Source organism: Mus caroli, chromosome 10 (assembly GCF_900094665.2).
Source record: "Mus caroli chromosome 10, CAROLI_EIJ_v1.1, whole genome shotgun sequence".
NCBI classification, from domain to species: domain Eukaryota; kingdom Metazoa; phylum Chordata; class Mammalia; order Rodentia; family Muridae; genus Mus; species Mus caroli.
In genome coordinates, this window is record NC_034579.1 from 108,221,226 (window position 1) to 108,236,995 (window position 15,770).

Here is a 15,770-nt window from a genome sequence, read left to right on the forward strand (position 1 = left end):
ACTAAGTTTGCTTGTTTATTTTATTTTGTTCTGACAGTCTTTTAAGGATATGTTTTGATTTTTTTTTTATGTAGTTAATATTTTCTCCAAAGTTAATTTTATGACTTTTATATGTTAAACATATATGTGCCATTGAACATGTAATTGAGTTTAAAACCTGTTCCTCCCTAAAATAAGTATATAATCCTGTCAGAAGATCTATGTACTTGACATAATTATGAAGTATATAAGACCATATATATATAGCGTATTAGTATGTAGTGTAAATTGTGTGCTACTGAAGTAAGAATTTGGCATTTGTAGAATTATTTGGTACAAATCCTAAACTCAAGATGGGGCGATTACTGTAGGTTTTCATGTTCAAGAAAGGTGTCTGAGAGTCGGAGCTGAGCTTTGAAGCAGGACCACAATATGTCCCAAGGGTCCCTCTCAAAGACAGAGAGCTCTGCTTGCTTCTCTGTATTTCCTAAGGGCTGGGGATGAATCTCTATAATTTACTAAGTATTTAGTAAATCCTTTTGAATATCCCAGTGAGGAAAGGGAAGAAAGGTCATTCCTGTTAGAGGAACTTAGGGAAATACAAGCTAAGGAGAGCTTGTATAGTGAATTCAAAGAAGAATTTGAGGGAGAGTCCTTATAAAAATTCTGTTAGACAATGGAAAGAATATGCTTGATTAATGGAATGATGGTAGATTTTAAGATCCTTTAAAGTGTTCTAGACTTGATTGATATAAGATATAAGATGATATAAGATATAAGAGAGTCTTTAAGGAGAAAGTGAATGGATTTTTACTTTATATAGGGAAACAAACACAGCTTCTGTGACGGGGGTATAAGAAAAGGCAGGAGGCAGGCAGGTCAGGAAGGAAGGAAGAAAGGGAGGAGGAGAAGAAAAGAGAAAAGAACTAACACAGGCCATTGAGAAGGCTCTGGATAATGAGTCCAAGCCTGAGGGTGTAGTCCATCACCAGGACCCCACGATGGGAGGAAAGACTGAATTCCTGCTGGTGTTCAGAGTGCTTGCTGTGGACTGTTTGCGGTGACATTACCATTTCAAAGAAGGTGGAAACCAACTGGAGACCAATGCTATGTTTTCAGGGGTGGGGTGGGGGGTGTGGAGGGCTAGGTTTTTGTTTTTTTTTCTTCAAGGGAAAAATCTAGGTGAGATAGATATCAAAGAAAGACTTCTTTTAAGTGATCAGAGAAAGATTTAAAGATAATTTTGTGGTTCTATTTTTGGAATGAGTTTAAGGAATTTAAGGTAATTGCAGATGCTAATTTAAGTAAAAATATGGCTTATTGTGTGGTATCTCCTATGAGATGGTTCTACTTGGAACAGGAATGTAATGTAATAATATAGAAGTGTAGGAGTGTGGTGATACCTAAAGTCAGGCTTGGTTCTTAAATGGAGACAAATGGGGTTTCTGTTGCCTTTTCAGTATAACAGAGTGAAATGATTGATTGTATGTTTTGTGGTAGATGCGGTGAAAGCTTGTACAGATGAGACCCTTACCAGTGGAGAAAGAATAGAGGTCTGCCTTCCACTTTACACAAACATGATCGCTCTACACCAACTCCTAGAGAGGTAAAGCTTAATGAACAAACAGCTCTGTTAAAATTCGTCCTCACAGAGTCTTAGCCATCTTCTTCTTCCTAAGGTATGAGGAGGCAGTGGAGCTTTGCACAAGCTTGTTGGAGTCGTGTCCCACAAACTGCCAGTTATTGGAAACCCTTGCAGCTTTGTATTTGAAAACAGATCGATATGACAAAGCCCGATGGGTTTGGCTTACTGCATTTGAAAATAACCCTCAGAATGCGGAAATTTTTTATCATCTCTGCAAATTTTTCATCTTGCAGGTAAAAAAAACAAAACAAAAAAAAAACAAAAAAACAAAACCCAAAAACCTCATGCTTCTTAAATACAGTGTGTTTTGTATTCCATCACCAGTGACTTCTCCCGATAGCATAGCCTTCTTCTTGGTCCTTCTTTCCTAGGTTAGGCTAGATTGTCCTGCTCTTCCTGCAGGGTTACCATTCCATTTCTTACAGGGCTTTATCTCTAAGAACACCTCAAGAGCACAAACCATGTTATTCATGATTACACTAAAGTATCCACGGTAGTGGCAAATGTGATAGCTGCTTAAGATGTTGGTGGGGGCTGGAGAGATGGCTCGGTGGTTAAGAGCACTGACCACTCTTACAGAGGTCCTGAGCTCAATTCCCAGCAACCACATGGTGGCTCACAACCATCTGTGATGGGATCTGATGCCCTCTTCTGGTGTGTCTGAAGACAGTGACAGTGTACTCACATACATAAAATAAATAAATGAAAATCTTAAAAAAAACTTAGTGGGTGATTTTTGAGCCTTTGATAATACTAGATACATTGTTTAATGGTTAGTTGAATTTAATCCAGAGGTGTTTCAAATTCATTTTTGTTGTGATAAAAACCCCAACAAAAAGCAAATTAGGGGAACCAAGGATTTATTTAAACTCACAGTTCTAGGTTAGTGTCCACTTATTGCAGCCCCAGGAGCATGAAGCAGCTGGTCACCCTCATGATCAAGAGCAGAAAGTCATGCCCATGCTCAGAGCATGTGTGCTTGTCAGTGCCCACTTGCTGTCCACTTACATAGGTCAGGGTGCCAGCTACAGTGGACTGTGCCTTCCATATCAAATAACAATTAGGATAGTCCCCACAGGTGAAATTCCCTCCCCAGGTGATTGTGGAACCAATCTGCACAAGAAGGGAGGATGACGTTTACTCATTGTGTTCCCATCTGACCAAGAAAAATAATCTCATCATGTCTGTTAAAAGGCTTTCAAAGGTCTCTACACGTACAGCCCTGACACGTGTTACTCCTTCGTTTCCTAGGACGGAGGTGATAAGCTCCTTCCAGTTCTGAGGCAGTTCGTTGGGTCCTTCTTTAAACCTGGCTTTGAGAAGTACAGTAATGTGGATTTATTTCGGTAAGTTGTGGAAATTTGGTCTATAGAGGAATGAGAAGGAATTTAGGTCCGTGGAAGGATAGTTTTTAATTGTTGGCTGATTACATTTCAGACTGCTTATGTAGCACTTGAATACTTACCTACTCTTGACCACTGAGTCATCTTGTCAGCCTCCTAAAAGAATTCTTATAGAAAATACTGATAAGTGAAGATAAAATCTTAGTTTCGTGATAGCAAGTCAAAGTATATGTGCAGATGATATTTTTACCTAGCTGCTACCTTCCCCCTTTCTTCTTAGTCTACCTTTTAATAAAAACATGGACTTTGTGTGTATAGGTGTTTTGCCTGCACGTCTGTCTGTGTATCATGTTGTGTGCCTGTGCCTGAGGAGGCCAGAAAGGGAGCTTTAGATGCTCTCGAGCTGGAATTACAGGTGGTTGTGGTTTGCTAATGAGACTAACATAATCCATAACCATGGACATTGGCAATTGAATCCAGTTCTTTTGGGAGAAAAGCCAGTGTTTTAAAACCTGAACTCTCTGTCCAGCTATCTCCTAGTAAGTCAGATTCAAAAAAAGGTCTAGCCACCTCAGGTTTGGTTTTGTTTGTTTGTTTGTTTTTGTAAATTTGGACCTTTACGGCTTGTCAATTAATTGTCCTAATTAGTAGTGCCTTTAAAAATTCTTAAATGTGTACATTAATATTTTAAAGATAGTTACAAGCAAAATGCCAATGAACAGACAAGAAACAGAAAAAAGTGAGAAGTTGGATCCTCTCCTACACACATTTTTTTTTCTGTCTTTAAAATTAAATTGATTTGTTTTCAAATTTTGGCAAAAGACTAATTCAAGGCAAACAAAGCCCTTGACAGGCTTGCGCTCAGGTTTCCCTGGGCATGGAGATAATTGGTTTGGCTTACAGGGGGTGATGCCAGATTTTGCCTGGTAACTAATCAGAGGCCTTTAGATCTTGATGCTTAATTGAGCAGGATTAAAACACTACCAATAAGACATTGGAACTAGATTGCCTCTAAATCACCTTATTGTTTTTTTACTGACATCTTGTTTTATTAAATTCTTTCGTGAAATAGTCATATATCACCAGGAATTAGAAGACACTGCACTTAGTTTATTAGATAACACTAAAGTTCTTGTCTGCACAAGGATTAATTTAAGAAGCCTTTAGCCATGGTGGCACCCACCTGTGGTCCAAGCACCCGAGAGACTGAGGTAGAAGGGTGTGTCCAACCTGGGCTACACTGTGAGAAGACAAAATGTCTTTTGAGTTGAATGTTAAGAGAGTACCAGTAAGTGAGGTGATTTTTGGCTCTTGTTATGTTTATGTATATACACTGTAAGTATGTATACAATTTTGAGTATATATAATAATTAGTTTATTAGTAGAAACCAGTGCTCACAATGTATTCAAGATACATTAAGGCAGAAATTATAAAGCAAAACATACTTATCTAGAAATGGATATGATCAACTCTTCATAGAATTTAGTATAAAGATGACAAGCAGTAAAAACTATTTCATTTGTTTCAAATGAATTTAGAAAGTTACCTTGTTTCCATTCACTTTGAGGAAGTTGCCCTAGAGATAATACAGTTTTATGTACATTAGATTTGAAGTCATTTCAGTTTCAGTGGCGGATTCTAAAGTCTTTAGAAATCAACTGGGTAACTCAAAGTAATGGAGCCAGCTGTGATAGTGCGGGACGCTAACCCAACTTCTCCTGTGTTTGCTGCCTTCCTGGGCTAACCCTTTAAAGCTTTTCCCGTTACAGTCCTTTTACAATCCAATGTAAGTGACTATACTAGATTGTCATTTCAAGGTTAGATGAATCTCAGGCTCTGCTATTACACATAAAGAGATTCTGATACAATGAAGGGAAAGCTGAAGGAATGAATGTTAAAGAGGCTCATTGTTCAGGTGTCTAAGAACCTTTAATACTTTCTTTTTTTTTTTTTTTCTGAAATGGGTGATATAATTCAGAGAATTTGCTGCTTTGAGAATGGCTCTTTTTCTGAAATGGTTGTAGTCAGCATTTTATTTTATCATTATGAATTAAACTTGTGTGTGCGTGTGAGTGGAGATTCAGATAACAGATTTTGTTGAAATTTCAGATGCTTTGTAATCTCATTTGGCCTTTTTATTTCTAATAAGCTTCAATTAGATGATTTGTTTCATTTGGAAATAAAATTACAAGTTTATTTGGGGAAAGTTAATTCATATTGGTATAAAAGTAAAATTTTGAGCAGGTATGATTTTTGAAAAGCTTATTCTTTTGTAGAAATATTTCAATCAGGTTGAAACTCATGATTATTAATGTCTGCATGAGTACCTAGGCATAATTTCATACATTGCTGCGATTTTCTCCTTTCAGGTATCTCTTAAATATTCCAGGACCGCTCGACATTCCAGCGTGTTTATGCAAAGGGAATTTTGATGATGATGTATTTAACAACCAAGTCCCTTATTTATGGCTGATTTACTGGTGAGACATTCCCCACTGTGGAGAAGACACTGCATGTTAAGCTTCTCTTGCACTTACAGTTGATGTGTACTGAGTTATAATGTAATAAAGAATCACTGAAGCAGATTCAAAGCCATGCTAAGCCCCGCAATTACTGAAAGACAAAAGCAAGGAGACTTTACTGTAATAATGGCTGTATGTTGAAAGTGTGTGCTGTCATTCCTTTACCTAACAAAATTAAACTGTAATCATTTATTTTTTTCATTTCTTCAACAGCCTTTGCCATCCTCTACAGTCAAGTATTAAAGAGACAGTGGAAGCGTATGAGGCGGCATTAGGGGTGGCCATGAGGTCTGATATTGTGCAGAAGATTTGGATGGAGTAAGTGTAGTTCTGCTTAAGAATGGGAGTTTTAGAATAGTCCTGTGGTGGGGATAAGGGTGATCGTCTTTTGGCGAGTTACTGGCTTAATTATTCTGAAGCACCATGTCTTTCTTTTGGCAGTTATCTTGTCTTTGCCAATAATAGAGCTGCTGGATCCAGAAACAAAGTCCAAGAATTCAGACTTTTTACTGACCTAGTAAATAGGTGCTTGGTTACGGTGCCTGCCCGGTGCCCCATCCCTTTTAGCACTGCTGATTACTGGTCCAACTATGAATTCCACAACCGGGTAAGGAGTTAAGGTTTTTGGTTTTTGTTTTGTTTTTTGTTTGTTGTAGATGTTTGTATATAACAAAGAAAATTTACCAGAGACAGCAAAGCTACTGTTTTATACTGAGAGCTTTTTCTGGGGCCACTTTCCTAACATTTACTGTCCTTGCTGTGATCAGTTCTGTACTCTTCAGAGTCCAGGAACAGGTCAGGTGCCTTGTCAGGCCCTGTAAGAGTTAACAGATCCTGGGGATGGGGGAGGGGCTATGTGAGGTCGGGGAGTGTGTGTGAGTGTGTGTGTGTGTGAGTGTGTGAGAGAGATCAGCTGTGATGTAAAGTGAATACATGAATTAATGGGAAAAAGAAAGCAACAACAAAACCAATCAACATATCCCCTGTAGCTACTCTTCTTGCTAAGATCTGTCAAGCAAATGCAGCCATAGGGCCTCACAGAACTGAAAATAAGGTGCTGCTTACATTTATAATAGTAAAGCCTGATTAATGGTGTCCTCACAAAGGGTATTATAATTAGTAAAGCAAACGGGTTTGCTCTTTTTTTTTTTTCAGTCTGATTTCAGTGAATATAAAGTAACACACAAGCTCCTGCTTACTAAAGTTCAGTGTAGCCTTAGATGTGTGCTCCCACTCGCCCTCTGTAGGATGGTTCTGCTGCTCATCAGGATAACCGATTAATGTGTCATGTGCTTCTGTGCCGTTCTCTATCCCAGGATCTCAAACCATGGACATTAAGTCATTTTCTTACGGGGATTCCATGAGCGAGATGTGGCAAGTACTGTTAGTCCTCTGACTTGCCCAGCAGTGTACAGCAAGCAAAGGTAGCCTCAGGCCTGACAACTCGGACTCCTGGCTTCCTGTCAGTGCTCTGTCCATGGCTCATCCCTAGACCGTAGTTTCTACTTTGTATTCGAAAAGTGGCTAGTATAGTTAAATCACACACGATTGAATCACACATTATGATTTATACATTTGTGTCCTAAAGACTTTTTTATTTATTTATTATTATTAAAATACATAGGTAACTGGAGTTTTCTTTTTAATTGCATTCATTTTCCCTCCGTCAACATTCCAGGTCATTTTCTTTTATTTGAGCTGTGTTCCAAAGACTCAGCACTCTAAAACCCTGGAACGGTTTTGTTCTGTTATGCCAGCAAATTCTCGACTTGCACTGAGGTAAGAAAGTTTTGGTTTTCAGCTCAGTAGTATAGGCCCTTCATATGAAATTAAATTTGAAAACTTGATAAATCTGTATGTAGTTCTGCCTTTTCCTCATGGATATATATCACTCTAATCTCAGAATTGTTAAGTGACGTTTAGTTATTCATACGAAGACAGTGTAAGAAAACCTGGCCATTTCAGAGAACTGCACGCCATTTACTACTCACATTTGCATTATAAGCAGTAAACCTACTGTGCATGCTAGAGGAAAATTAGATTTTCATGTATTAGATATTTAGCATGTATTGGGATCTCATGGGTTGGTGACATAAAATCAATATATTCTTATAAATAACAAAGTAGGCTAACTTTTTGTTATTAAAACTCAAAAAAATAGGTTTGAGAACCCTATTTAAGCACTGACCTAGGATGTACATCATTCAATTAGAGTAAGACAGTTTCTGAACACTTATTTGAGATTTAATTGCTCTATCATGGTAATCTTTTATAGAGTGCTTTAATCTGTCCATGCTTGGACATACACTGCACAGGCATTGCACACTGCACAGGCATTGCACACTGCACAGGCATTGTACACTGTAGTCATTGCACACTGTACAGGCATTGCACACTGCAGGCATTGCACACTGCACAGGCATTGCATACTGCACAGGCATTGCACACTGTGTAGTCATTTTCCCTATATTGATTACATCTTATCATAGAGCTATTTTTATAAATTACCTAATGTGTTTATCAGATATTTTCTTTTGTTTTAAAGAGTATTTTCCATGCTGTGATGCATATGAAATATATATATATATATTATACATCTGAAATATAGTACATCTGAAAAATAATTAAAAGTCTTAAGTTCTTGAGGAAATTCTATAATTAAATTTTATGACAGCTGTGTTAATTCTCAGAAGCTAGTAGTGGTGGAAATTTGAATAACGAAAATTACCTTTGATATGCATGTGAAGTAGAAAATATGATTGTATTGTTTTTCTGTTTATATCTAGTTTCTTTTATGATAAGCATTTTAAAATATAGGTAGTTTAATTGTGGGCAGGCCATCCTCCTTTGGTTTTGGTGCATTCTTCCTATGGGTATTCCTGTTAACCTCTCCCTACCAGGAGAATAAGAACCCTACACTTAGCCTTTATATTTCCATTTTAGTCCCAGAAATAGTCAGTATGTTTGCTCTAGGAAAGAAAGTGTTTTTTAAAGTTACATTGGTGTATTATAACAATCACCATTACCTTAGAAACACTTGGGGTAGAGGACCAGGGAATGCTTGCTTTTGCTTCCTACAGGAATACACGAGCTTTTGGTGTTGAAGATACCTGTAGAACAGTAGTTTAGCACATTGTGATCCCGGAACAGTTGTCATTAGAGGCATTCTATAAATATCTGCTGAATGTCCTTGTTAGGATTTAATTGGCCAGCCTTTGTACCTTGCTGTACACTCTGTTATAGAGCGCATTTGGGCACCATACACTTTGTACCTTGCTGCACATTGTGTTATAGAACGTGTTTGGGAACCATACACTTTGAGTGCTTTGTTCATTTTCCTGAATGTACTTTACAGGCTACTTCAACATGAATGGGAAGAAAGCAATGTTCAGATTCTGAAACTCCAAGCCAAGATGTTTACATATAATATCCCAACATGCCTGGCCACCTGGAAAATGTAATGCAACAATCATGTACATGTTTTATAGCTATGCTTTTATTTGTAAGGGTTGCTCCAGACAGGTAAATCTGAAATAGCATCTTATCTCCCTCCAATAGACAGACCTAGTATGGAGTTGGTTTGGGTACTTGATGTGGTTTAATACCTAGCGTGAGTAATTGCTCATTAATAGCTGCTTCTGAAATCTATAATAATAGTAGTAGTAGTAATTTTAATGAGGGAGAACATTTAGATAACAATGTTATCAAACAAATAAGTGTGTATAGCACTTTAGGACCATCTTTAAATTGTAGGGTTTTCCCTGTTATAGTCTGGTTTCTTTCTTATTTTAAAGGTCTAGTGCCAGGCCTGTTTTACTAGTTTTGAGTTTGTTTTGTTCTTTTCCCCTCCCATGAATCTTACTCGTGTTCACACACTGGTCTGCTTTATTCCTGTAAAGTTGATAAAAATTGTTGAATTTTTCTTTTCACTATAGGTTACACTCCTTGGAAGTTTAGCCTGTTACTTTCAGGAAGTTTTGTATTCAGATTCCCACAATCAGTATTCTGCCAGTGCTGGTGTTTCGTTTTCTTTGAAGATATATAAATTTTCCCCCTTTTCTATATTCCTTTTTTCCCTTAGAGCCATTGCTGCTGAGATTACTCTAAAGGGACAAAGAGAGGTAAGTGGTTTGTAATTGGATTATCAGATGGGCCACTTCTTTCTCCTTTTAGCTATTCTGCCCCTTGTGTTGGCCTCTCACTTTAAAAGGATTAGAGATAGAAAGACGTTAACCTTCCAAAAACTCTATTTGAAATCTCTAAAGCCCAAGAGAGCCATGTTTGACTTGAGTTCTAGTGTATTGTAAAGTTCTGCCTTGAAGCAGTCAGGCTTTTAAATGTTGTGCACCATGTTTCCTGATAGAGTGTGTGTCTGTCTGTCTTATAGGTCCACCGTTTATATCAGAGAGCCTTACAGAAGTTACCTCTTTGTGCATCACTATGGAAAGATGTAATGCTTTTTATCTTTTATTTTATCTTGATGTTTTCCTATAAATTTTCTGCATGTGCCATATCCATTGATGTGGTAAATGCTCAAAACCTCGCTCTCTCTTACTTCTATGCTTCCCTGTCTTTTACAGCAACTCTTGTTTGAAGCATCAGAAGGAGGTAAAACTGATAACCTGAGAAAACTAGTTTCCAAGTGCCAAGAGATTGGAGTCAGCCTAAATGAGCTCTTAAATTTAAACAGTAACAAAACAGAAAGCAAGAATCTCTGAACACTGGGTGCAGTCAGTTCTAAGCCTTTATAATAATTGCCAAAATTATTTGAATGATTCTTCAAGATTAGGCTGATCCCTGGCTAAGGTCTGTGTAAGGCAGACAAGCATTATTGATCATATCAAGTTTCCTACAATATCCTATCCGTAAAACCGGAAGCAATGAACATGAATGACACTCTTGGAATGGATAAATGAACTTCCTGTTTGGCCTGCTTCTGGGCCCTGCCAGATTCTCTAACATCATGTACGTAAGTATAGCTCCTCAAAGCGACTGACGTTTATTTTAATTTTACTTTGTTTTTGGTTTCATTTTTTACTTTCCCTACCTTTATGTTGTGCTATCCTGGTCCACTTGACACTCTCTGATGCCTGAGAGATTCTTGTTTGGGATTTAGTTTCCAGGGCCGTGTTTACAGTAAAATAGCAGGCAGTCCCTTTTAGTTCCTCCTCTTTAAGTCTCTGAGATTCTTCATTTCAGGGTTTTAAACGTAAGCAGTCCATCTTAAGGAAAGTGTAACTGCCGCGGCCACAAGTCTGCTAGTTGCACTTGAATGTTCTAGCAGGGTTGTTGACTGCCCTTTCTACGTTCTGGACTCCTTGCTGAGACTGTTTAACTTGAAGATTAAAGAAACTATTGCAAATGCCAGTGCATCAGAACCTAAGAGTGGTCAAATATTATGTGCAATTTTTTTTGTAAAGAAATTTTAATTTATAATAAAGTTTAACAGTTTAAAGAACAGTTAATAGTGGAACTGTTTTGTATTCAAGTACTACTTTGAAGTATTAAGTGGTTGTCGCACAAAATATTTTTAATACAAGTTTTTAATAATGGTCCTATCTTTGTTCACTTCTCGGGTGGGTAAGGGTTGAAGTAGGAGCTAGGGATTCTTCCCATGATACCCCTGCTTTCTTCTGCAACTCTTTCCCCATTCAAAACAACAACAAAAACAAATGACTTGAATTGGTGAACATAGGCCTTCTCTTTTGAGGACAGTGAACAGATAGGTTTACACTACCACTAAGCACTGTGTTCTCAAAAACAGGGTCAACGTCACCGAGTTGTAGTTTGAGTTTCTACCTAGAAACATGCTGGCTTCTGTTACATATGCCATGGAAAGAGAACTTGCTTGCTTTTTTTTTTTATTTTTTAAATGGAGTTATTTGTGCCTTGCTAGGATAGTTATGACTGAACAGTGCAGTAAATGTGGCCTCACATCCAGCTTTATGCGGCCTGACTGAGGAGCAGAGCAGCAGCTCCAACACACCAGGCACATTGGTACGTCCTTATGTTTGTGCAGTGTCTACTCACCAGAAAACTGTAGTTTGAAGACTGTGTGCCTACAAGGTGACGCATAATTTGCTAGTTTATACTGTCTGGCTATGTCAAGAATGGAACTCATTTGTCTAGTGTCCTTCATTTAACCAAAAATCAAAATAGTGGCTTTGGATTTTTTCTATAACCAAGGAAATGTTGTTAGAAGATACAAATCCCAGAGGGCTATCCTTCCATTGTGTGTATTTAAGTGTTTACTACTGAGAGGATTGCCTGTTGTGATTATTTGAAAATTATGCTTACGTGCTTACACTTAAATTATTTCAGGATACTCAGCAGTTAATTTGCAGGCTGAGTGAAGCTAATAACCTAAGTGTGGTCCCCAGAGCCCATGTAACAGTGGAAGGAGAGAACACAGGCTGTCTTCTGCTTTACACACATGCAGTAGTGGGCAGTTTTTCCCATCGGTTTCTCCATAGTTTCACACTTGTAATAGTAATTGAAATGTTGCAGCTTTTTAGAAGTCAAGTTTTAAGCTTTAAATTCTTTTCCTTAGGTTTAATTCTGTGTGTATGAGTGTTTTGTCCCCTATATGTGGGCACATATGTGCATACATAAACATAAATGTTTGTGTGCAGTGTACATGCAGTGCCCTCAAAGGGTGTTAGATGTGGAACTAGAGATACGGTTATGAAATGCCAAGTGGGTACCAGAAATCAAACTGACAGGGAGAGCTCTTAATTGCTGATCCATCTCTCCAGCCCCCATATTTTTTTTTTTGATTTTTATTTTGTGTTAGTGGTTTCATCCACAATAGCTATTTTCCACACACCACTTGTCTGTGTCATTTGGTTTTGTGGAGAGCTCTACCCATTGAGTTCATGAAACTCTGGATGCCATCCACAGAGGCTGCACACAGATGCACATTGTAACAACCTCAGGGTTTACAGTTCAGATGCCATATAGGAATGGCTGCTTTTTTCTTGATGAGTTGTCAGATTGCTGAACCATAAAGGTATCTAATAATTGACTCTTCTTCCCTCGTTTTAAATCACTGTTAGCCCAGGCTGGCCTGGAACTCTCTCTCTAATCAAGCTAGCCTCACACTTGTGTCAGTTCTTCCACTGCTACCTCTCACACCTGTGCTGTGATCACAGGGGTGCGTTCTCTGTCCCTACTGAGGATGGCTTATGTTGGCCTTTCTCCTGTCATTCACACTCTCTTTAGCATTTACATAAAAACAGCAAACACTTTAGAAATAAGGCTCCTGATCTTAAGTACTAAGTTTCCTTTCTTTTATAAAGTGCTCTCAACAATAGTGTAATGAAATTTTGGGTTAAAATTGGAATGGCTAACATGCTCTATGATAAAGTCTTTAAAATAAAAGAGGGGTGGGGTGAGGGAAGAGTATCAGTGAGAAGGCAGCCTCCTGCATCCTCTTTCTTGTTTGGAGAAAGACACAAAAGGCATTTTATGCTGTAGGGTTTTATCTATGATAAAGGAAACGAAGGAGTAGATTACACTGAATTTTTATGTGTTTTTCCTCATTTTAGAGAATAGCCTAATATTTGTATTTGTCTTTTAACGGAAAGTGGACCTTGTAACGTTTTTCTCACTGGACTATCTAGGGCGGTTGCTTTCAATGAAAGGGCATATAAACCACATCATAAAGTAAGCAGGACTCTCCAGGTGCAACATCTAAGAGTTAGAGGCGCTCTGCAGACAAGCAGAAGGTGATTGAGACTGACAGCAATTACAGAGGGGCTTTATTGGAGATTGCAGTTCAAATATTGATTTAGGGCCATGAAAGGGTAGGTGCATGGAGGTGAGATCCAAAGCAGGGCCACTTTTCTTTACGTCTACTTTTATACTTTTGTGTTAACTGTATGAAGGAGAAAATGGGAAGATACAGTGTTAGTCACCTTTAATATTTGAGAATTATGCTTTCAAATAACCTTATTCTCTTTCTGTTCTCCTCTTTCACCAGCTCTCTTTCTACCCTCCCACATGCCACCCACTTGTCCACTCTGAAAGCATCCTTCATTTCTGCATTTCACCATGGGGACGGGGCAGTGAGCAGTCATCTTGGGCGTGCTGCCCATCCCTTCTGTCCATCATTCACACACACACACACACACACACACACACACACACACACCACAGTAATGGCTAGTGCTTCTGTTCTGCTGTCGACAAGAAATGTGAAGAGACTTTTAAGTGCTTGTTTTTCATGGGCATTAGAATAGATCTCCATGGTCCTCACAAGAAGGATGCTGTAAGACCTTTTTCAGCATTTTCTCAAAACAGAATTGGAATTGGGCATATTATCTTTACAGAATCTGTTTATGTTCTGCGTTAAGAGATGAATAAAAGGGCTCCCATACATTCCAACCAAAACAGAAAACAGTATGCTAAGGCAACACCCTCACAGCAGCTCTGAACTTGATTTGGAAAAGGCCCTCTGGGTTTAGTCAGTATTACATCTCGTGGAGGATGACTAATGAAAACTGCTGTTACTAGGCCAGTAAAGCCTGTGTTGTGAAAGGGTTTGCATGTCTCTGGAATCATAAACATAAAAAACCAAACCAAACCAACCTGCCATCCAAATAGTGCTGTGCTGCTCTCAGGAGGCCGAGGCAGGAGGATTGTATGTTGCAGACCATCCGGGGTACATTGTAAGACCTGTCTCAAAGAGAAGTAACATCCAAAGCAGCTTCCTTTGTTTAAATTAATTTTCCACTTGTTAAACATGACGAATAAGACGGGGAATAATGCTAGGAAGGGCCTCCTGGCGTGCCTTCTGCCTAGAAACTGCACACGAACTGGACTAGAACCTCGGTAGGGCGAGTGTGACTGGGACCAGCTCTCCTACTTGCTCTCCTCCCCCAGCCCCTCGTGTGTTGTGTAATGCAAAGCAGAAGATGCTGGCTCTGTAATTTCTTAGTACATAAAACACGCAAAGCCCGATTTCCATCCCCTGAAAGCCAAGCATTTATTTCCATTGAGTCTTAGGAGTGATCATTCTTTATCTATGTGGAAGAACTGCCCAGACCTGTCTTCATTACTTTTAAATGATTTTCTTGTTCATAGGACATTTTAGCTCAGTAGCAGAAATACCTGCAGTCAATTGGAAGTTAAATCAAGAGATAAAGTGATTCTGTTCAACAAAATGTGCCTTATGGTTTCGCCCACAGAATGGGTTCTGGACTGTGTGAGGCCAGTGTGGCTGCAGTGAGTGCTGGGGTGGGGGTGGGGGGGCTCCAAAGACAAAATGTACTAAACAGAACGTGTGGAATCTGTGAGTTGGTTGTATTTAAAAAAAAAAGTAATAAAGGCCATCCAAAATATATAAAAATATACCTCAAGGACCATCCTCTAATGAGTTAAGTAAAAAGCCTAATCCAAATATAAAAATTTTCACAGTCATCTTTAAAGAGTCGTCTATACTTCATTTTCCCTTCTAAGTTGGTAATTGGAAAACGTCAAGGCTGATTATCAGGTCAGCTGAACAAAGGTGGCTCTCCATTGCTTGGTCCATTAAACAAGCTGAGTCATGTCCATAGTCTTACCTTGTGAAGATGAAGGCCACAGCTTGGAGTTGCTGAGTGATGGATTACTGTCAGTCTGTTTACATTAGTGGAGATAATCAGGGCATCTGCTGTTAATGCCAAACACACTCAACTTGGCAAATCATATAGCCACATTTAAGATTTAAGACACTGCCTGGGGAGGGAGTTGGCACTGTATGCTGGCTTAGATGGAGATCCAGAGAAAGCTTCAGGGAACTGAAGGTGTGGAAGCAGTGGAGAAGCTCCTGTCTAGGGGAAGCTCAGTGTTAGAGCTGCTGTCAGTCAGCGCTGCAGTGACAACCCACTCCAGTGCTGCTTGTTTCTTTATCACACTCCTGTCTTATAAAGTGTGAAAAAGTGTCACATTAGGGTGGTCAACATCCATATAATGGACGTTATCTTTAAAACACATCTAAACCACAAATAGTATTTTGAATGAGCGGCAACACTATAACTGTTTGTTTCCCATGAGCATAGTTTCCGTTACTCTCACCCAAACATTGCTCAGGTGTGATTTAGTTGCTCTGAGAAATATATCAGAGACCTTGGGGTGTGAGGTACAGCTCAGTGTAGAACACTTGCCCAGCTTACTTGAAACCCTGGGTTTTATCTCGGCATTGCAAAACTGCAGCTAGGAACCTGCCTGTGCGTGCCATGGTTTCTACTGTGCAAACATCTATTAGTGATGCTTTTTTTTCTCCCCCACTTATTTATTCA

At 38.8% G+C, this 15,770-nt stretch overlaps 1 protein-coding gene across 1 annotated transcript in view; it reads left to right on the top strand.

Moving 5' to 3' along the window:
• Window positions 1-10,998, top strand: part of Zfc3h1 (zinc finger C3H1-type containing) — a 47,375-nt gene extending 36,377 nt beyond the window's left edge. The window contains exons 25-35 of the mRNA XM_021173920.2: window positions 1,480-1,585; window positions 1,659-1,857; window positions 2,876-2,970; window positions 5,338-5,448; window positions 5,704-5,808; window positions 5,932-6,097; window positions 7,169-7,269; window positions 8,846-8,947; window positions 9,572-9,611; window positions 9,878-9,940; window positions 10,071-10,998. Coding sequence (XP_021029579.1) covers window positions 1,480-1,585; window positions 1,659-1,857; window positions 2,876-2,970; window positions 5,338-5,448; window positions 5,704-5,808; window positions 5,932-6,097; window positions 7,169-7,269; window positions 8,846-8,947; window positions 9,572-9,611; window positions 9,878-9,940; window positions 10,071-10,208 — 1,226 coding nt within the window. The 3' untranslated portion in view covers window positions 10,209-10,998. The remainder of the gene's footprint in view (window positions 1-1,479; window positions 1,586-1,658; window positions 1,858-2,875; window positions 2,971-5,337; window positions 5,449-5,703; window positions 5,809-5,931; window positions 6,098-7,168; window positions 7,270-8,845; window positions 8,948-9,571; window positions 9,612-9,877; window positions 9,941-10,070) is intronic.
• Window positions 10,999-15,770: the final 4,772 nt, after the last annotated feature.